The following is a 23,612-nucleotide window of genomic DNA, read 5'->3' as shown; positions in this document are numbered from 1 at the left end:
CTCGGACTTTCTTGCTTTTATCTTCCAAAAAGTCATACTGGTTGTCTTTATAAAATTTATTCTTCTCTAAATAGAATCTGCGGTCATCGGAGTCCGAACTATCTGAAACGAGTCCTCTGTAGAACTGTATGAAATTGGGTGAGATTTAGACTTCTTTGCCTTTTTCTTGCCCTTTTGCGTTTTACTTCGCTTTTTGCCTTTTCTGTCTTCTTCGCTCGAATCAGAAGAGCTAGAAGAACTTTCAGAAGAAGATCAAGAAGAAGAACTAGGTAATCCTTCAAACCGCACACGCTTCTTCTGGGCCGAGGCAAAAGTAGATTGACAACCCAAATCACCCGAGAAGTCGATTCCTTTTTTTTGCTTTTTGTCGTGCATTTCTGCTTTGTTCTACGCGTCAAAAAGCTGAGAAATCCGTGCATCAACCACCTCTTCTAATTCCTGCTCAATAAACATCCTTGGGGTAGGAGGTTTCTTGAGTACTGGTTTGGGGTGTGGTTCAATGGTCTGTTGCCACTGTGCATACACCTCGTCGAAGGAGGTCTGGCTCATAAATTTTGCAAATTTCGGGTCCTTCGCAAAATTTAGCATCATCTTTGTTACATCGCCGATCAATTGTCGACGCTCCATCTCTTCGATCTCCGCCTCAGTAGGCCGAGGCGGGCCGTACTCCTCGCGTGAATCTTCGTTGTGATCTCTTCCCGCATCACCGGATGCAGAGGAAGTCGACTGATCTTTGTATGAGGCCATAAGTGCCGCATAAAAAGGATCGGATTTCCCGGTAGAAGAGAAATCTGACGCGCTCTGATACCACTATAACAGACTTGGACACTCCAAGTCGAGAATCTACCGCGACACCACAAGAATTCACTTCAAACAGTTCACAATTGATTCGACACTGGCCCGACGGAGTTCCGTGCCAAGAGATATTGGCCCCAAAGACTGGCATCCCTTCCGGTATTTCTTTTTGTATTAATTTGTTGCAAAAGTACAAGTGAGTGGGAGGCTCTCACTCTCAGACTCTACGTCCAAATGCTCTGAGAAATAGGAGGCCTGCCCACTTATTTAAAGGTTTACAAGGGATGCCAAAAGCAGAGCCCCGAAAGCTGAAAATCAAAAGCTGTCCCAAATTAAAGCACTTTCAATTTTCTCTCACAAGCTCTCTTTCTCTTTCTTTTAATAAATAAAGCAGAGCTTTTAGCGCTCTCTCTCTCTCTCTCTCTCTCTCTCTCTCTCTCTCTCTCTCTCTCTCTCTCTCTCTCTCTCTCTCTCTCTCTCTCTCTCTCTCTCTCTTGCATAGAAAAGCAGCAAAAGCAGCACCGTAAAATCCGCCGCGATTTACGGGATGCCGTGTCAGCAACAGTACGAAACTTTCGGGTCTCGAGCCACAAATTGCGCCGTGATTTCCGGACAGGCCTGCCATGTCACTGTCTGCCACGTCATCATTTTTTGCACGGGGTTTTCCCGCGGGGACTATCCATGCTTGGGTAGTGTGTGTGTGTACGCCACATCACCAGTTTGTGACACTAAGACCTCACTTACATGTATTGGAAGGACAATTTGTAATTTGAAAGGTACGATGATTGAAAAGGTACGATGATTGAAAAAAAAATCAAAATGACGAGGAATTTATGAGATATACATGAGATTGGAGGGCCAAAAAATATGTACTTTCTTGGTTTTGACTAGTAGAATCAATTTCAATCAAATACATCCACTCAAACAAGACTATTTTCTTAGAGAGCGCTTTGAAAGGCCAACATTTGTCCCTTTTTCAACATTTTTGAAAATGCACGTTTCTGTTTGTAGCTAAGAATGGGAATAGAAAATAAGCCTTTTCACTTGATTACCTATTCTAGAGCATTAATAGGTATTATATGGACTTTTAGAAACATGGTACAACTTAAATCTTCTAGCCAAATTATGAGATTTTGACAAAACAGCACTAAAAATCTTGACCTAAGAGATCAATTGAATCTCTTAAAATAACAATTATTTTGATATGAAGAATTTTTTTCACCTCATAAGCTAGCTACAGTAGAAACCACACACCAAGAACTATCTTCCATATATGTGAAATAATTCCAACAACATCCAAGGAAACAGGACACTAAAGTGTCCAATTACAGAACTAGTGTTAACTTTACCTACACTTTATGACACAAAGTGTCACAAACTGGTGACGTGGCAAGCCCCCGGACACATATACATTGTTGGTAGGCCCGTGAAATGCACAGACAAGCTGACGTGGCATATTTTCGTAAAACAAGCTGGGTTGCTGACGTGGCAATACATACGGATTTTCGAAAATTACACTAGCCAGCTTTTGGGCATAATGCTTTTGAGTTAGAAGCTTTTGATTAAAAGATTTTGGGGCTCTGCTTTTGGGGATCCCTTGTAACAATAAATAAGTCTTTTGGGACTCAGAGCATCTAGACGCAAAGTCTGAGTGTGAGTTCCCACGGACTCTTGTACTTTGCACACAGATTAATATAAAAAGAAATACCGAAAGGGGCGCCAGTCTTTGGGGCCAATACCTCTTGGCACGGAACTACGCCGGGCCGTGTCGTCTTTTGTGAATTCTTTTAAAGTGAATCTCTGCTGTGTCGCGGTATAATCTTGACTTGGGGTGTCCAAGTTTGTTACTGTGGTATCAGAGAGCGGCTGATTTCTCTTCTACCGGGAAATCTGTTCCTTTTCTAGCAACACTTATGGATTCCAAGAAGAATCGGTCGACTTCTTCTTCATCTGCTGATGCGGGAGGAGATCACCATTGACTGAACAAAGGAAGAGTACAGGCCATCTCGGCCTACTCAGTACGAACTTCAAGAGATGGAACATCGACAACAGGTTGACGAGTGCACAAAGCAGATGATTAAATTTGCAAAGGATCCTTAGTTTGCAAAATCTTCGTCTCAACAATCCATCGTAGAAGTGCACACCCAATGGCAAAAACCGACAATCAAGAAACCTTCTTCTTCGAGGATGTTTACAGAACAAGAATTACAGGAGGTGGTTCAGACACAGATCAATCAGCTTTTGGACGCGAACAACCAATCCAAAAAGCAAGTGAAAAAGCGCAAGAAGGGGACTGACTACCCTGGTTATTTGGGCCGTCAATCTTCTTTTGCATCTGCAAGAAAGCAGAAGAAGCGTGTACGATTTGAAGGACTACCCAGTTCTTCTTCTTCCTCTTCTTCTGACAGTTCTTCTGGCTCTTCTGACTCGAGCGAGGAGGACAAAAAAGGTAAAAAGCGAAGCAAAAAGCAAGCTTTGGAAAGGGCAAGAAAAAGGCAAAGACACCCAGATTTCGCCTCGTTTCTGACAATTCTACAGAGGAGTCATCCTCTGATAGTTCGGACTACGATGACCATATGTTTTATGCAAAGAAGAAGCATTTTTACAGAGCCAACCAATATGACTTCCTCGAAGACACAAGCAAGAAAGCAAAAGAATTCAAAGAAGGTGGACAGTCGATCAAATTTTTCGAGAGAGGGCCAAGTACATCAAAAAAGGGAAGTGTTTTTGTCGAAGGGAACATGGGCACATCTCTGCAAAGTGCCCCATAAAGGCACAACAAGAACAAACTAAAGACAGGCCAGAGAGTTTGAGAGCAGCAGAGGAACGTGGCAGAAAAGGCAAGATGAAATTAGGACTAGTACCAGATGCATAAGTACTGACCCAAGCCTGATTGATGAAAGTACAGAACTTTCCCAAGCTTGGGGCAAAGTGAAAGATCAAGAAGCCCTGATTTTCTTCGATGGAGGAGCCAAGGCCGACTTCATTTCACCCGAATTGCGGCGTGGCTCAAGATTACATTCGACAGGATGGGACCACCAGCAAAGGCAGTTCTAACGGCACCCGGATGGGACATTGCCATTACACCTGTCATTGGCAAACTTCGGTTGCATTGTCAGGGGTATTTGGGGCACGAGGACTTTTACATAATGCCCTTGGAAGGTTGTGATGTCCTCCTAGGAGTCCCTTGGTACCATAAGAACAACGTCGTGGTCGATATCGGGCAAAGAAAACAACTTGACGAATGGAATTGTACTTGATATAAAACTGAAGGGCGAGTCCGTCCCTATTGTATCGGCTTCGGTCATTTCCAACTTAATGAAATTCAATCTCTTTGTTTACTTGATCTACTTGAAAGACGAACATGTCTGAACCTGATAGAGAACGCCAAGATTTTCTCCACACTCATGCCAACTGCTTCTCTGAGGGCTTGCCAGGCGAGTTGCCCCCATCTCGACCTGATACTTGGAAGCACACCACCAAATTGGCTACCTTACCGTGTTAGCCGAGCCTAGAATGAAGAGATCATGAACCAAGTGAAAGACCTTTTGCAAAGAGTCTTATCCAGCCGAGTACTTCACCCTACTGCTCTCCGATGTTGTTGGTCTTAAAGAAAGACAAATCTTGGAGAATGTGCATTGATTAGAGAGCTCTCAATAAAATCACCATCAAGAATAGATTTCCGATTCCAAGAATCGATAATATTCTTGACCGACTTCAGGCATCCTCTTGTTTCAGCAGGATTGATTTGAAAAGTGGATATCATCATATCCGAATCGCGCCGGGAGATGTCTACAAGACAGCCTTTCGGACGAGCTTCGATTTGTATGAATTTTTGGTGATGCCTTTTGGCCTTACCAATGCTCCAGTGAGGATGAAGCAGAACATAGACAGCATCTGCTACAGGTCTTTCAGGCATTGCGAGATCACTAGTTAGTTATCAATGCCAAAAAGAGTGAATTTTTCTTGCCGGGGATATACTTTTTGGGACACATCGTCTAAGCAACAGAAGTCCAGATGGACCCGGCCAAGATTGAGACTATACGTGATTGGCCCGATTTGAAGAATGTTCATGAAGTTATAAGCTTCTTGGGCTTGTTCATTCAAAAGTTTGCAGAGATAGCTTCCCCTTTGCACATTCTGACACAGAAAGGGGTCACGAGAAAGGAGTCATTTGAAGTATATTGTGATGCTTGTGGTCGTAGTCTGGGAGCGATCTTGATGCAAGAAGGCCATGTGATTGCCTATGAAAGCCGATTGTTTTTAAGGCCAAAATTGACAGCACAGATCTGTGAGAAAGAGCTTTTGGTAGTGATTCATGCTCTTACTTAGTGGCGGCATTACCTACTCGGAGCCGATTTTACGATCTTCACTGATCATCAGAGTTTACGCTACTTCTTGTCACAGAAGCAGCTTTCGAAAAAGCAGATGCGGTGGGCTAACATCTTGTCACAGTTTCACTTCCAGATTGTCCATGTTCAGGGACAGAACAACTTGGTGGCAAATGCTTTGTTTCGGAAGCCGCTAGTCTTGGCTATTTCTGCAATTCATCATAGAAGCTTCGAGGAGATGGTTGATCAGTACGCCACACAACCGGATTTTTCGAATGTATTCACTCGAATACATAATAGGGAGGTAGAAGCGGGATATTCTATACAAGATGGCTACTTGATGAAGAAAACGATGTCGTGCGTCACACAGCCGTTGAGGGAAAAAATCCAGACTGAGTACCATTGTCCACCTTTTACTGGTCACCGCGGCATCAACACCACCTTGAGAGGTGTGGAGAGTTACTTCTTTTGGCCAAGACTCAAGAAAGATGTGGACGACTTTGTACTCAGTTGTTTAGTATGCCAGAAGCTCAAGTTTGACAGGCATAAGGCACAAGGATTGTTACAGCCTTTACCCATTCCCACTCGCCCCTGGGAAAGTATTGCTATGGATTTCATTTTTTATCTCCCAAAGACACAGAGTGGGCATGATGGCATTTGGACTGTCATCGACAGATTTAGCAAGCAAGCTCACTTCATTCCAGTGAAGAAAACAGTCAAGCCAGATCATTTAGCGAGACTGTTCATTGCACAGATTTTCAGACTACATGGTGTGGGAAGGCACGGTTTGAGATCATTGAAGGTGCTCCGAAGGTTCCACCCTTACTTTGCACGAAAGATAAAAAATTTTAAGCCGACCAGTACACGAGGGACTTGGACACTGCATTTGCCAAGGTCCGAAAGGCTTGCGAAATCTCGAGAACAACACAAGAAGACAGCCGATCGCCACCGTCGCGATTTGAAATTAAAGGAAGACGATTGGGTGCTCTTACATTTTGAGAAGGCACGCCTAAGAAAGAAAAAAGGAAAGTAGCCGCTTTTTCCAAAGCTTAGCATGAGGTATTAAGGCACTTTCCAAATAAAATAAAAGATAAATGATGTCTCCTTTAGACTGAAGCTGCCCGATACTTGGAAGATTCACAATGCATTTCACGTGAGCCTATTGAAGCCTTTTAAAGGTGATGTGCCCGATAATGGTGTAATGGAATTGGCCTATTAACTTGCGAGTAGCGGAAATTAGAGAGAGTATTTTTGTGAAATTACTTTGTGAGAATAGCGGGTAAACATAATTAATGGTAGCAACATAAACATAGCATTTAGTTAACTTGGCATGAGCAATACTTTTGCAAGAGAGAATTTAGAGAACTTGACAACAGTTGAGGACCGGATTTATGTGGAGCCGATCCCCCCTCCAATGAGCATTTGTATTATGATTTCTCCCATCAAAGAGACTTGTTACAATACAATCTTTGTGTTCCTTATGACCTAGGTGATGCAATGAAGATGGAAAGCTTCATGCATCACAAGCATAACATAAACTTTGTGTCACGTGCACATCAACCCTATGTGTACATGGACAAGCTACTTCATGACTAGGGTTCAGTTCAGTTCAATCATCCTAGCTTAGGAAGTGTTGTTCTAGCACTTTTGTGAGTGTTCGCAGACCGTGCATGTCCAGACACTGAGAGTAGATGCATATCCTCTGGTTGCACAGAGCATGATCATCAGATTACAGTCAGAACCCATCAGGAGCATTTTGATAGTGCATAGACCTATTTTCCCTATTTTAGCCATTTTTCACTTATTATTATTAAGTGACTTTTGTTGGGAAACTGGGTAGGGCAATTTACCCAAGCCAGTATATAAGAAAAGCTAGCGCTAGCAATATCTGGCAGAAGAAGTAGCAAGGACCAAGCGTCCAACAGAGCACCTTCTCAGCAAGACTCCCCCGGTAGGCAACCTAGCGTTTCAGCCAACGAGGACCAGCGTTTTGCGGTTATAGATCAGCCTGGCGACAACAAGACATTGCAGATTCCCTAGCGTTTTTGCAATAAGACAGCATTCAGCCTAGCGTTTTTAGATTAGCTGAACACCTAGCGTTTTGCAGATTCCCCGCGACGGATTCAGCCTTTGCATCAGCGTTTTGCATTTTCAGCATATAGACACCACAGAATAGCCCCCAAACCTCGCAGACCTCACCTCCCGCAGCAGATCCTCGCCGCACGGTTAGATCAGCAAGCATTCACAGATTCAGCCCGCTATTCGCAGATTTCAGCATCTGCGTTTTCAGCGTGTCGTCGTCGCATCGTCGTCATCACCGACATAGAGTCAGAATTTAGCAGATACAAGATTTGCAGATTTCAGCCATTAGCGTTTTCAGATTTCAGCCCGTCTCGTCGTTGTCCTCATCGTCGTCAACATCGTCGGCAAGTCCATAGCATTGTAGAGATTTGTGCAATCAATAGTAGACCGCTCTCGCCATAGAGAGTGGGGCCTTTGGAGGAGGGTTTAACAACATTCTGATGTCATATTCTTCTCTGTCTATCTCTCAATCTCAGCACCTTCATGCACAGTGTTTACCCACTTTGTTTGTGATCATTTGCACTCTCTCACTAAAGGAACGGAAGGCTCTCCCTTCCGTAAGTTGACGGAACCCTTGAGCACAATTCGGAGCACTCATCTTGAGCAAAGTTCAACATTCACTTCTGCTGCACCTTACATTGATATCAAAGCTTTGGCAGTGTTCTATATCAGTCAAGGAAAGAACCACATAATTTTTTTTTGCTTGTTGTGGTCGCACGTAACCCAAGTTCACTTGGGCGTGTCGATTCCTAATCGTGTTTTTGAAGAGTGACAAGAAACCCAAGAAAGAAGGGCTTGTCCAGCCTCCCCTTGTGCCTCTTTTCACTCATTGAGAGCGGACCGTGCACTTAGCGGCCGGCCAATCGACGTGAGGTGGGAAAAAGCAACCTTGGTGTGGCGCAAGGCCGCCAAGGGGTGCGCCCGCGGGAAAGAGAAGAGCTTGGGTAAGAGAGGATCCTTCTCTAACACAGATTGCAAGCTAAAGAAGAACCTCAAGAACTCAAGGACTCAAGAACTCAAGGACTCAAGAACCCAAGACCCTCAAGAACACAAGTTCCTCGTGAACTTAAGAACCCAAGACTTCAGTGTATGTTCATCACCCGAAGCGGAATGGATACTTCGCATGGAGGTGATGAGCATGGAAGAGGCGAAGAAGAATTTTCCCACCAGGAGGTTTTTCTGACCCTCCCCCCTCCCCATCTATGCCAAGGATTGCACCAACTCCTATGGAGGCTTTCGTCAAGATGATGATTGACAGGAAGTTAGAACGCGAAGCAAGAAAGGCAAAATTGGATCTTAAACACGAAGAAAGAAAAGCAGAAATGGATCGCGAGACAAGAAAGAAGAGCCGAATTGGATCGCGAGCACGAAGAAAGAGGGTTAGCCTTTGACCGTGTGCGCGAGCAAGCACGCTTGGCGGCCGAAGAAAGAATGGCAGCCCTAGAGCGTGAGCGTGAGCGCGAGCAAGCGTGCTTGGCGGCCGAAGACAAAAGGGTAGCCTTGGAGCGTGAGCGTGAGCGTGAGCGAGCGCACTTGGCGGCCGAAGATAGACAAGCACAGAGAGACCAACACATGCAAGAGTTGGTCCCACTATTTTCTAATGTGCAGGAGCAAATTGCAAAGAATCAAGAGAAGGAGACTCTCAGTTTTTTCTTCTCCAAAGCAGGACACACATGATTTGCATGATAATGATAAGCATGATGATTTGCATGATCAAGATGTGATTATTCACGAGCATGATGAGATGAACAAAGAGACGGAGTGTCAAACCGTTCATCAAACACACACAAACAATGGATTCGAAACTTGTCTTTCTGATCTAAATCTATCAACTCTGGCAAATCACAATTGAAATGCCGATGCTTGATGCTCAATCCTTCTTGTGCTCTTTCGGATATTGTGTCATGCCAAGGAAGAGACATGGAATGTGAATTCTTTGGATGCAAACATTCCATCTTTTCATGAGTAATCCGCATACAACCATGCTCATATATGAGTGAATCGTGTTCATCGTACCATATGGCACGCCTATGAAAAGGGATCACATAAGGACGGTGACTAGAATACAGGAAAGCATCACGAATGAAACACTCGAACAATGCGTGCTGACTAATCATTCGAACACAGAATACTTCTTGTGGGGGTCCTTGGGATCTCGATTCGAGAGCCAAGATCGGTTCTTCGTGATTGATCGAATCTACATTGCATGCACAGTTTTAAAAGAAGACTACAATTTTTCTAGTCACTTTACATGGAATGGGTATGTTCAAGCTTCACTAGACAAAGTATCAACTAAACCATCATCTTTGTGAACAATCACATCATTATCCTTGGAAGTGGTTTCAAGAATTTTCATCCTCGGAGATTCTTGAAGAAGATAGCCGCATGACTATAGACGAAGTTGAAGCATTGAAGGAGCCACAGATGACTGTGTTGCTTTCGGCACGGCCCAAAGAAGCAAGCATTGCAGACCTTTATGAAGTTCAAGTATCGCATGACCCACGCATCAGAGTGGGCCGGCAAAGAGTCTTTTCCAGGATTCCAGACATTCGGCGATCTCCCTCGACGCCATACAGTTCGGTACCAATACCTCACTTTGAAAAGGAGGGGATGTCACGTGCACATCTAACTCTATGTGTACGTGGACAAGCTACTTCATGACTAGGGTTCAGTTCAATTCAATCAGCCTAGCTTAGGAAGTGTTCTAGCACTTTTGTGAGTCTGTTCGCAGACCGTGCATGTCCAGACACTGAGAGTAGATGCATTACCTCTGGTTGCACACAGCATGATGATTGATCATCATGTTACAGTCGGAACCCATCAGGAGCATTTTTACAGTGCATAGACCTATTTTTCCTATTTTAGCCATTTTTCACTTATTATTATTAAGTGACTTTTGTTGGGAAACTGGGTAGGGCAATTTACCCAAGCCAGTATATAAGAAAAGCTAGCGCTAGCATTATCTGGCGGAAGAGGCAGCAGGGACCAGGTGTCCAACAGAGCACCTTCTCAGCAAGACTCCCCAACAGGCAACCTAGCGTTTTCAACCAACAAGGACCAACATTTTTCAGCATTGCAGTTCAGCCGCAACGTTTTGCAATTGCAGATCAGCCTGGCGACAACAGGACATTGCAGATTCACTAGCGTTTTTGCAACACGACGACATTTAGCCTAGCGTTTTTGGATCAGCAGAACACCTATCGTTTTGCAGATTCCCCGCAACGGATTTATCCTTTGCATCAGTGTTTTGCATTTTCAGCATATAGACACCGCAGAATAGCCCCTAAACCTCGCAGATCTCACCTTCCCGCAGCAGATCCTCGCCCCACGGTTAGATCAACAAGCGTTTGCAGATTCAGCCCGCTATTCGCAGATTTCAGCATCTGCGTTTTCAACGCGTCGTTATCGCATCGTCGTCATCACCATCGTCACTGTTGCTAATTGGACTATTTTTCTTATTAATAATGATTAATCTCTTTTTTTAGGATATTTTATTGTGTGCACTAAGAACTGTTAAAAGATTGTAGCTATAGGAACTGCCATCAAGAACGGACAACTCTGATGTGTCATTTGATGGGTGACGGTAAACATCGCGAAGGAGTTTCCGTAAGTTCGGTGGAAAGGGCCGGGTTACGAGTGCCCCTGATGCGTCACATGATGGGTGACGGGTGCATCAATAAGGGGGCATCCCGTAGGCTAAGGAGGAAATCCGAACTGAGTAAGAAAATACACGTAAGAACGCAAGCACAAGAATAAAGATGGGTTCAATGAAGCTTTTTACAAAAAGCAGGAACATTCGCGGGAGGGTAGATGTTTTCCCGTGAGGAGTCTGTGTCTGCATTGCATCTGTGCCGTGTTTTGCACCCGGGGACGCATGGAACGTGTTCGTGTAGCATTATTTTCACTAACTCAGTGAGTTTTTAAAGTTTGAACAGGTTCACAATTTATTTTATAATTATAAAGTGGCCGGCCACTTAAAACACTTTATTTTATAAAGTGGCCGGCCACTTTTAAGTGACCAGCCCTATTATAATAAAAAAAAGCCAGCGCTAAAAAGCTACGCAAGGGGGGGGGACTGATTCAGCGATCTTTCTCTCTCCTCTCTCTAGGGTGCCAGGGTTCTGCTTTTTCGGCCTCTATTCCCGCGGTGCCAGGCCCTATAAAGTAGCAGCCAGCGTTCAGTTTCTGGGACACGCCGGAAGCAACAGAAGAAGCTAGCGCTAGGATTCTGGAGCAGAGGTTGGCGACGGAAATTGCAAGTGTTCGTGTGACGACTGAGTACGGAGGTCGCTTTTCCAAGCAAGGAGCAACAGGTATAAGGTGTTGATACGCATTGAGAATTGTTGCTTTGTGTGGTTTGTTTTGCAGGAATCTCCCGTCTTACGAGAAAGCCCCTCACGGGAAGTACGGCTTCACGCCTAAGTCCCTTACGGGAAAGTACGGCTTCGCGCCTAAGTCCCTTACGAGAAGGAACGGCCTTGTGCCCAAGCTCTTTACGGGAAAGCACGACCTTCGGGTCTAAGATTACAAAACGGAGGGGTTTCCTCGGATTCTCGTGCTTGTAAAAGAATTCTCCCTGAATAAAGAATACTCTTAAAGGGGGGGGACCAGCCCATCTTCCGGTCCCCAATACTGTGTCGATCTTCTCCCTTCTCTCATGTTTGTAAAGTATTATATTTTTCAGATTTCTAAGTGCTAGTGTACGCTCCCGTTTTGTGACAGTGGTATCAGAGCTCGGACTCCTCTCTTTCTCTACAAAGAAGGACGATTCCGGGAAGAACGGGAAGAACCATGTCGGGCCAAGGGAGAAGCGTTGAAGAGGAGCTTCAACAAGTGCAAGCTTAGCTTGCGGATTTGCAACAAATCTTACTATTGCCAGATGTCCAAAAGCTCTTGGACGGAATGAAGAAAACAAATGGAACCGATGCAGCCAGACAACACTGTTGGCGTGAGACCACAGGAGGAAAGAGAAGAAGAACGTGCCGAGGTGCACAAAGGATCTTCGGATCGGAATGAACGGCCTACTCCAAGGAAAGGCCAGGAAAAAGCGCTCTCTTTGCTAGACGAGAGCAAGGACATCTCTATCTCATCTCCATCTTACTCTCCTGATTATACTTCTACTTCTCGATCATCTCGACAGAAGAAGGAAGCCGCTACTACTACTACCTTACATCAACCTAAGGATAAGCCTCGATTCAAGAAGCATGGTTGCAAGTCTCAACATCGCATGAGAGTCTTCAAATCGGGCGACGAGGACATCAAGTTCGAAACCTACAACGGACAGAGAGACATCTCCAAAGCACTATCCTTCATCAGACAGTTTGAAGTCGCCTTTACCAATGGGCACTTCACAGAAAGATCCAAATTACGCCATGTGGGGATGCACCTCAAGGAAACGCCAAGTAATTGGTGGTTAGCCAAGATTCTGGAAGGTTCACAGGCCAGAACTTGGAAGAGCTTCAAATCTGAATTTTATGAACAATTTCTTGCACCTGACTTCGAGCAGGACATACGGAAGGAATGGGACTGGCTTGCCCAGAGAGAACATGAAAGAGTTACGACTTATGTGGACAAGTATTGGTCAGTTCTTTAGAAGGTCACTCCCTTCATGAAGATTGCCGACGAGGAAAAGAAACGAAAGTTCGAAGCGGGTCTCCAACCGCAGATTCGAAAGAGTATGAAGGTGTGTCCACATGACACTCTTCAGAGGATGATGGAGTCAGCAATCATTGCTGAGGATTTGCACTCAACTGGGACGCCAAGAAAAATGGAGCATAGCACTTACCGTGCGAGACAAAGAGGGGTCTACGATGACCAAGGGAGCCAAGGAAGAAAACGTCCTCCATCTAGGGACTATGATCATTCTAAGAAGCCAGAGGGCAATGGCAAGCGAACTAAGTATCTCTCTCCTACTCAACTTCAAACCTTCAGAGAGGAAGGAAGATGCTTCTACTGTGGCGAGAAAGGACATATGAAACCGGATTGCCCGTTAAAGCAGCAACGGCAAGAACACGCCCCTACGAGGCAAGATAAAGCAAGGAAGGAACCCGCTCCACCAAGCTCGAACTCTATTCCAGATGTTCAAGAAAACACAAAAACGGAGAAAGGGAAGCGTCAGCTTCTGAAGGGCTGGGGGTCTTTGAACAACCAGCGAGTACTGATTCTTTATGATCCAGGATCCACAGATAACTTCATCTCCCTAGATACTACAGAACGTTTGTGCCTCACACCGGCTCAGCTTGGCACACCGGTTACATCCGAATCGGCATTCGAGGGGTTGACAACCAATGCAACTTCCGTGCAAGGACAGCTCAATCTTCGGATTGGCGAGTACAAGGACCGCGAATCATTTTTGATGGCACCCATCGAGGGATGTGATATTATCTTGGGTATGCCATGGCACTTCCACATGACACCTATTCCCGATTATGTGGAAAAGACCCTCACTTTTGATCATGGGGGTAAGAAAATAAAGATTCATGCTGATGCAGGAGATTGGCAGTTCCCAATTGTAAGCCATATCTCCATTAAGAAAGAAATGAAGAAGTGTGTTTCTGCTTACTTGATTTTCGCACGTGAGAAGAATAAAACTAGTAGGGACTCTCTCTCTAGTCTGGAAATTAAGCGTCTTCAATTTATTGAAAAGTACAAAGATTGTTTCACGGAAACACTTCCTGATGAACTCCCTCCGGTACGCCCGGAAGATCACCGCATAGATCTCATACCGGGTAGCTCGCCTCCCAATCAACCCCCTTATCGGGTGAGTCTTGCTCAGCAAGAGGAAATTTTGAAGCAAGTTAATGAGCTTCTAGAGAAAGGGTTAGTACGGCCCAGTGCTTCACCCTACACCTCTCCAGTTTTACTGGTGCAGAAGAAAGATGGCATGTTTCGAATGTGCATAGACTATAGGTCTTTAAACAAGATCACGATCAAGAATCGCTTTCCGATCCCTCGGATTGATGATATACTTGATAAGTTGCAGGGTGCAAGTGTCTTTAGTCGCATAGACTTAAAGAGTGGGTATCATCAGATACGGATCGCCCCTGAGGATGTCCATAAGACTGCTTTCCGTACAACCTTTGGACTATATGAATTTTTGGTAATGCCTTTCGGCTTGACCAATGCTCCTGCGACGTTCAATCGCATGATTGACCGCATTTTCAGCCCGTATCGAGCTTTTACGAGAGTATTCTTTGACGACATACTCATCTTCTCTAAGTCAGAAGAGGAACATCGGAAGCACTTGGACTTAGTGTTTCAAGAATTGCGAAAGCATGAGTTGCATGTGAATGCAAAGAAGAGCGAGTTCTTCCTCTCAGAGATACACTATCTCGGCCATATAGTCTCTCACAATCAAGTGAGTATGGATCTTGCCAAGATCCGAGTGGTAGAAGATTGGCCTATTCCCACTACGGTACATGATGTACGTAGTTTCCTGGGATTATGATCGTATTATCGAAGGTTTGTCCGAGGATTTGCTCATGTAGCAGGACCACTTCATGACTTGACAAAGAAGAAGATTCCTTTCAGATGGGGATCGAGAGACAAGGAGCTTTTGATCGGCTCAAGTACTTGCTAAGCCATGGACCTATTTTGATAGTGTCTTACTTAAGGAAACCATTTGAGGTTCACTGCGATGCTTCAGGCAATTGCATCGGAGCAGTGTTAAACCAAGAAGGCCATGCAGTGGCCTACGAAAGCAGACAGCTCAAGGATGCAGAGTTGCATGCATCAATCTACGAAAAGGAACTCACGGCTATGATTCACGCCTTATCCAACTGGAAGCACTATCTTCTAGGAGCGGATTTTGTGATCAAGACTGATCACCAGAGTTTGCGGTATTTTCTTACGCAAAGGAAACTATCTGAGAAGTAGATGAGATGGGCAAACTTTTTGTCTATGTTTCACTTCCAGATCCTTCACACGGCTGGGAGTAAGAATGTGGTCGCGGACGCATTGTCTAGGCGGCCAAGGGTGAACGCTATCACTTCGGTGTATCACCAAGAATTAGAAGCACTACCAGATTTGTATCCGAATGATCCAGATTTCTCCACCATTTGGGGAAAGCTACATCGTGGAGAGAATGAGTTTCCCTATTCCATTCGGGAGGGTTCTCTCTATCACCATCAGGCCATATGTGTGGCGGAACCATTAAGAAAGAAGATCATGGATGAAGCCGACGCTTCGCTTTATGCAGGTCATCGGGGTATTCTCCCTACGACCTTAGCAATGGAAAGATATTTCTTTTGGCCTAGCCTTAAAGCTGACATTAATAAGTATGTCAGGGAATGCTTGGTTTGCCAAAAAGTGAAGTATGATCGGCATGAGACGCTTGGGTTGCTACAACCTTTGCCTGTGCCTAATGAACCTTGGGACAGTATTGCCATGGACTTCATCATGGACCTCCCTAGAACTCAGACTGGAAATGACGCGATCTGGACCATTGTGGACAGGTTTAGCAAGCAAGCACACTTTATACCAGTCAAGAAAACGATAAAAGCAGATCATATGGCTAGGGTCTTTCTGGCACAGATCTTTAAGCATCATGGAATGCCTAAGTCTATTGTGAGTGATCGAGATCCTCGCATGACAGGAAATTTTTGGCGTGCCTTGATGGATAATCTTGGTACGAAGCTAAATTTTTCATCTGCCTACCATCCTCAAACGGACAGGCAAAGTGAGATAGCCAATTCCACAGTATTGGATATGTTAAAAGCTTACGTGTCAGACCGGCAATCTGACTGGGAGAAATATTTGCCTTTTGTCGAGTATGCGTATAACAATACCATACACTCATCGACGGGGAAAGCACCCTTTGAGATTCTCTATGGTAAGCCTTTGCTTCCACCGATCCTTTTAACTAAGGATAAGATCTTTGCAGCAGATGAATTTGTCCGGGATTTGGACACAGCCTACGGGCAAGTTAGGAGAGCTATTCTACGCTCTCATGAAAAGCATAAGAAAGCTGCAGACAAGCACAGGAGGAATCTAGACTTAACGGTCGGACAGTTAGTCTTGCTCAAGTTTGAGAAGGCAAGACTTAAGAAACAAGCGTCTCATAAGGGTAAGGTGGTAAAACTTTCTACCCGTTATTATGGGCCGTTTAAGATCACTGAGCGAGTGAATGATGTCACCTTCCGATTAGAGCTACCGCCTAATTGGAAAATCCATAATGCTTTCCATGTCAGTTTCCTCTGGCCGTATGTGGGACCGCCTCCGAGTCAGCCTAGTGCTGAGGAACCTCCGGAGGTTGAGGAAACAGAAGAAATACTCCAACCGGAGCAGATAGTAAGTCATCAAGAGCGGCCTCTCAAATCCGGAAAGATAACACGGAAGTATTTGGTTAAGTTTAAGAACTATTCGAATCTAGATGCTCAGTGGATGACACAGGAGGAATTAGCAGCTTATCCCGAGATACTGGAGGTATATGTCCAAGCACTACAGTTGAGGTCAACTGTTTAGAAGCCAGAGAGATGTTGCTAATTGGACTATTTTTCTTATTTTTAATGATTAATCTCTTTTTTTTAGGATATTTTATTGTGTGCACTAAGAATTGTTAAAAGATTGTAGCTACACGAACTGCCATCAAGAACGGACAACTCTGATGTGTCATTTGATGGGTGACGGTAAACATCGCGAAGGAGTTTCTGTAAGTTCGGTGGAAAGGGCCGGGTTACGAGTGCCCCTGATGCGTCACATGATGGGTGACTGGTGCATCAGTAAGGGGGCATCCCGTAGGCTAAGGAGGAAATCCGAACTGAGTAAGAAAATACGCGTAAGAACGCAAGCACAAGAATAAAGATGGGTTCAATGAAGCTTTTTACGAAAAGCAGGAACATTCGCGGGAGGGCAGATGTTTTCCCGCAAGGAGTCTGTGTCTGCATTGCATCTGTGCCGTGTTCTGCATCCGGGGACGCCTGGAATGTGTTCGTGTAGCATTATTTTCACTAACTCAGTGAGTTTTTAAATTTTGAACAAGTTCACACTTTATTTTATAAAGTGGCCGGCCACTTTTAAATGACCAGCCCTATTATAATAAAATAAAGCAAGGCTCTTCTTTAAAAAAAGCCAACGCTAAAAAGCTACGCAAGGGGGGGGGGGGGGGGGGGGCTGATTCAGCGATCTTTCTCTCTCCTCTCTCTAGGGCGCCAGGGTTCTGCTTTTTCGGCCTCTATTCCCGCCGGGTGCCAAGCCCTATAAAGTAGCAGCCAGCGTTCAGTTTCTGGGACACGCCGGAAGCAACAGAAGAAGCTAGCGCTGGGATTCTGGAGCAGAGGTTGGCGACGAAAATTGCAGGTGTTCGTGTGACGACTGAGTACGGAGGTCGCTTTTCCAAGCAAGGAGCGACAGGTATAAGGTGTTGATACGCATTGAGAATTGTTGCTTTGTGTGGTTTGTTTTGCAGGAATCTCCCGTCTTATGGGAAAGCCCCTCACGGGAAGTACGACTTCACGCCTAAGTCCCTTACGGGATAGTACGGCTTCGCGCCTAAGTCCCTTACGGGAAGGAACGGCCTTGTGCCCAAGCCCTTTACGGGAAAGCACGACCTTCGGGTCTAAGATTACAGAACGGAGGGGTTTCCTCGGGTTCTCGTGCTTGTAAAAGAATTCTCCCTAAATAAAGAATACTCTTAACGGGGGGGGGGACCAGCCCATCTTCTGGTCCCCAATACTGTGTCGATCTTCTCCCTTCTCTCATGTTTGCAAAGTATTATATTTTTCAGATTTCTAAGTGCTCGTGTACGCTCCCGTTTTGTGACAGTCACCGACATAGAGTCAGAATTCAGCAGATACAAGATTTGCAGATTTCAGCACGTCTTGTCGTCGTCGTCGTCGACATCGTCGGCAAGTCCATAGCATTGTAGAGATTTGTGCAATCAATAGTAGACCACTCTCGCCATAGAGAGTGGGGCCTTCGAAGGAGGGTTTGACAACATTCTAGTGTCGTATTCTTCTCTCTCTATCTCTCAGTCTCAGCACCTTCATGCACAGTGTTTACCCACTTTGTTTGTGATCATTTGCACAGTCTCACTAAAGGAACGGAAGGCTCTCCCTTCCGTAAGTAAAAGGAACCCTTGAGCACAGTTCGGAGCACTCATCTTGAGCAAAGTTCAACATTCACATCCGTTGCACCTTACACTTTGTGGAAAGCATTAACTTCCCAAGCCTCAGTCCCAAGACCTCAAACACCTTCGAGGGTGCAGAGAGCTAGCAAGGAATGAGGGTAGGGAAGAGGAAGAGAAAACATTTCATAGGAGAAAGAACTAGTTCCTCACTTATCATCACTCTTCTTGCTAGCGTAAGTAATGAAGATGGAGAAGATGGCAAGCTTAAGCATCGAAGCATGGCTCTTGGTTGGATTTACATTCCATAGCCAAGAGTATTGGTGTAGGCTCTCAACCTCTACTTGCTTGGAGAAAGGAGAGGGAGTTCTTGCACTTTGCACTTCCCACAATGAGTGTGTGTTCGTGAGTGTGTGTGGTAGAGTATACCCCCTAAGCAAGCCCCCTACTTGCTTTGGTCGATCCCCCCCCTTGTAGCTCATGCTTGAAGCTCATTGGACCCCTCCAAGCCTAGCCAATCACAAGCAAGAGTCATACCAAGCAACAAGGGTAGCCTTGGGACAAGTGTCCCCCTTTCCGCTTTGAGAGAGAGGGCTTGATAAATGCTAAAACAATTAATTAATTCCACTAAATTATCATTGGACCACTTGGAAGGCCAACCAATAGGCTTTAGGCACACCAAGAGGGTAACCTAGCTAGAGGCTTGACATGTGTCCTACTTGCCTCTTGGGCAAGGGGTGCCCTTTGGGAGAGAGAGTGGTCAACCCTCCCTTCTTGCATGGCTCGCCCCCTCCTTGTAGGAATTTATTTTGACTTTTGTGCCACCTCAAGCCCCTCAACCTTGGGCCTAGTTCTCACCACAAGCTTGGCCCTTAAGCCCCTCAAGCTTGGGCTGGGTTCTCACCTCGAGTACAACCCTAGTATCTCAAGCATGACAAGCACCTCAAGCATCTCAATCATCAAGCACCTCAAGCATCTCAAGCACCTCAGTCATCAGGCATCACAAGCACCTCAAGCTTGGGCCGGGTTCCCACCTCAAGCACAGCCCTAGCTTACCTAAGGTCAAAGGACTTTTAACAATAACTATTGAAGGTCTTCAATGAAGCTAACCCTAAGGTCTTTATGCTCCATTGGTTAGCCTTGCTCTTTGATAGACCATCTCTTATTTGGACCCCTTTACCATTGGCCCCATGTTGAGATAGATATATTAAGCACATGTCTATATCCTAACCCTTGTTCCCGTTTATTCTCCCACATTAAATAATCAGCTTAATATGAGAAAATTATGTGGGTTGGTTAGATATTAGATTTTGTGACAATGGGGAGCCAAATGAGTAACCCGAAGTGGAGGAAAGCGAGGAGATACTCGTTCCAGAACAGATATTGGCACACAAAGACAAAAACATAAAAGGTAAAGTGATTAGGTGGTTCTTGGTTAAGTTCAAGAACTATCATGCATTGGATGCAAAGTGGATGGAGGAGGAAAACCTAGAAGATACTCCTCAGATTTTGGAACTTTACCTTGAAGCATTCGGTTTAGCATAGTCTACGATAGAACCTCGATTTCAGCAAGGGTGAATCTAATGCAGCGGGTTTGCACAAGAGGGGAGTCACTCCGCTCCTTTGTCAACGGATTACCTCGATTTTGAATAGAGTCACCAATGTCTCCTTTGGGTTTCGAGGATACCAAAGGGTTGAGTAGTATTCTGCTGTATGACTTTATAACTAGAATTCTCGAAAATGAAAATGATTGATTTGTACTTGACTTGTTTAAGTGCAGGAACTGAAAGACGAAATGACTGCAGCATTTCGGTCTCATAAATCTCTATAAACATGATTGCAATAGGGACTAGTTAATCGGGCATTTGTGAGGTCCGGAATGGATCTAGATGCGATTACTAAATACGTTGCCGATTGATCATGGTCTGAGATTTGGAATGAGTTTGTATGTGCTTTGTCCTGTGATGTCCTGTGATGTGACTATCGATTTGTACAAGTACTAGATGTGTCGTGTCTAGTGCGTCGGTCTGACAGTCAATGTCTACTAAGACAGTTTATGGCCTCTGTTTGTTTTGCAGGCGTAATCGAGGGCGTTCATTGCTGTGGGTGAAACTCTCGGCCATCGACAATTTCACACTCGCCATTTGCAACTTCAAAAAGAGGGTCCCAAAAAGTAAATAAATATCAAGGGAAGGAAGCAACAAATAGAGTAAGTGATTGTCACAACCTCGTGACATGACCCTAGGGATCACTTCTAAAGCATAAGTCAGTGTACCAACACCAAGTACCCTCATACCTCAGCATCTCTAGCGCTTTTGCACCAGATCAGCCTACAGCACCCCATCAGTGCCAGTGTTTTTTGTTTTCAGCCATAACCTCGCTAGTACCATCGCAAATCCAGCCATTAGTACCAGCGTTTTCAGTTTCCAACCCAAGACAGCAAATCAGCCAACGTTTCAGATTCAACCCTAAAATCGGTCAGCGTTTCAGATTCAGCCTTAAGATCAGCCAGCATTTTTCAATTTTCAACCCATCGCCGACAGCAGATAAGCCCACAGCCTCGTCGCAGTTGCAAATCCCATTAGTTACCCTAGCGTTTTGCAATTTCAGCCCTTAGCCTCTCTGATCCAAGCATATCCCATCAACATCTCAGTATCTAGGACCATTGTATAGACATTTGTGCAATCTAAAGCAAATACCTCTCTAGCCATAGAGAGGGGGAGCCTTGGAGGGGGTTTGAGACCCATATGGTGTTAGTCACCATTGTATAGACGTTTTGTGCAATCTAAAGCAAATACCTCTCTAGCCTTGGAGGGGGGTTTGGGACCCCATATGGTGTTAGTCTCCTCCTCTCTCTTTCACTCACAAAACCTTCAGTCACAATATCGTTCTCTCTTCCCTCTCGAGTCTTTGCACATCTCTCATGAAACTTGAGTACGCATTGAGCACTCATCCTCAGCATTCACCATCAATCACTTCCACTGCACATTATATTGTCGTTTTTGTGCAAGTGCTAGATGTTTACAGTTTAGTATATGGGTCCTTAGAGTCAGTGTCTATTGAGCTAGTTTTTGTCCTTTGTCTGTTTTGCAAGCGTAATTGAAGGCGATTACTCTTCTTTCAACCAAAGAGGGGGGTAACAAGTTTGTGACGTGGCAAACCACGAGTTAGGGTTTTTAAAACCTAACCTCTCAACTTGAAGTTGTGACCGGCCGGGGCGGGGGGGCGGGGGGGGGGAGGAGATCCTAAAAAACCCAGCACGTAGAAATTGCTAACGTATCACATTGTATGGACAACTCCAAGTCGCAAAAGTGCTTATGTAGCGATGCACGAACGCCCACAAATTACAGAGCCAACTTTTGGGCGCCAAATGTGAATCTAATAACTTTTTGGAACCGTAGCTTTTCATGCTACTACTTTTCAAGGCCAAGGGCCTTTAAATATGTACTAAGGTCTCTCTCTTTGGCATGCCAATTGCAGTGGAAGCAAGGCAGAGGCCCAGCGAATATACCTTTGCGAATCAATAAAGAAAGAAGTACTGAAAGAGGCGGTAGACTTTGGCTCTTCTCTCTCTCTATTTCAAGTTCTGTTGTTCCAATTTTCTCACGCGTATTGTTATAGATTTATCGCTTGGAGTGTCCAAGCCTGTTACAATCAACCTCCCGCTTACATTTTTGTTTATTCCACAACAGATAAAGTACAATGACGAGGGTGTCCTCCTGCTCTTCTTACGCCCTCCTACTGCTTCCAAGCTAATTTGAGTCAAAATGTGGAGCTTTATGATCCCTCGGTTGAAACGCAAAGTGTCTTAAAATTATAACAATATAAAACAAAGACACCTTGCGCAAGGTTTGACTTCTGCTACAGAAAAGCATATTTAGCGATATAGAAAAGAAACCAACAGAGATCTCTAAAAAGTGACATCAGATAGAATTTTCCACGCACCAAGGAGAGAGAAACCACTCTAGAGAATCAATGCTAGCAGCATTTGGGACATAAGTCAGACGAGTATTAAGAAAACCATGGCGCACGTTAGCCGATTCTTCAGTTATATACAACGCTTCAAGCAATGTCAGTAAGTTCTCTTGATAATCGTGGACATAAGAAAGAAGCTCAAACTGGCAAATGAGTAATTATGAGTCAAACCAAGGGAGGTTGAGTCCAAGGGTTGAGAAAGAACCAACTGAGCTGCTAACGTTTTCTAAACATCTGAATGTCTGTAAATAATTTGAAATGCAGCAAGCACAAGGACCTCACAGAACTCACCTCCAAATGGCTGTGCCCTTATCAAAGCTTGGTACTAACCAAGGACACAGCTCAAGGTCTCTAAATAATACATTTACTTTCTCGCCCACCCTCCCATTCAAGTAGAGTCTATCAAACAGCTCAAAATCTGAACATTCCTTGCACTCGCCCAGATCGAAAATTTTAGGCAAACGATACATCCCATCCTCTTTCCAAATTCATGGACAGACAAATATAACTGAGATAGAAAGCACTTTGAAAGACAAATATCAGTCACATACCTTGTTGTTTCGCTCACAAGGGCCGAAGCACCAAAAAGAAAGAACATGAGGAGCATTGCAGCATGCTCAAAATCGTTCATGTGTGCAGAATTGAGCGCTCCATCAACCACAAACCGCAAGTGGGTCGAATAAAAGAATTCAAGGCACATGTCCACAAAAGATCCCACTGTGATGATGTAGAGCTCCAAATGCTTGAGGCGGCCAGGAACAGCATGCCAGACTCTTGCTCGGAATGATTGTGGGTCGCCCAGATACTTCACTATGCTGTTACCAATATGCCACAAGCCGATCAACAGAAAAAGAGACCCCGGAAACAGGTGACCAACAAATGATCCCATCTCTCTCTCTCTCTCTCTCTCTCTCTCTCTCTCTCTCTCTCTCTCTCTGTGTGTGTGTGTGTGTGTGTGTGTTCTCCTCCTTATAAGGTATTCTATTCACAAATCGCTGTCTTAGCCGCTGTCCCTCAGTGTGTTCATTCTCCTTTCCCTCTACAACAAAACAACAGGAGAAGTTCCATGCTATTTTCACTCTGCTTCGCTTTCAGAGAAGCCTGCCCTTCTCATTTGACCTCAACTTTCTTGATGCAAACACGGACATAGTGTTACACTTGGACTTTCAAGTTCCTAGCCTTTTTGGCGGCTAAAACTAGTTTTGGCTCGCCCAAAGAAAAAGGCTTCTGCTGGCCCTACTAGCAATTTATGTTTTCAAGATAAAATAAGATACTTTTCTTACATTGCTTGATTTCTTCTAAACAAGGCGAGGAAACATGAAGGCCTGCTAAGTTAAGGGGATGATGAGATTACTCGAGAGTAAGTT

The 23,612-nt window shown here is 44.8% G+C and overlaps 1 protein-coding gene across 1 annotated transcript in view; it reads right to left on the bottom strand.

The window, feature by feature from the left end:
• Positions 1–23,352, bottom strand: part of LOC147451076 (plant viral-response family protein) — a 65,818-nt gene extending 42,466 nt beyond the window's left edge. Inside the window, exon 1 of the mRNA XM_086520025.1 lies at positions 22,797–23,352. Coding sequence (XP_086376151.1) covers positions 22,797–23,134 — 338 coding nt within the window. The 5' untranslated portion in view covers positions 23,135–23,352. The remainder of the gene's footprint in view (positions 1–22,796) is intronic.
• Positions 23,353–23,612: the final 260 nt, after the last annotated feature.

Source organism: Adiantum capillus-veneris, chromosome 9 (genome assembly GCF_014529385.1).
Source record: "Adiantum capillus-veneris isolate H3 chromosome 9, ASM1452938v2, whole genome shotgun sequence".
In the NCBI taxonomy this organism is placed as follows: Eukaryota; Viridiplantae; Streptophyta; class Polypodiopsida; order Polypodiales; family Pteridaceae; genus Adiantum; species Adiantum capillus-veneris.
This window is presented reverse-complemented; position numbering and strand designations above follow the sequence as displayed.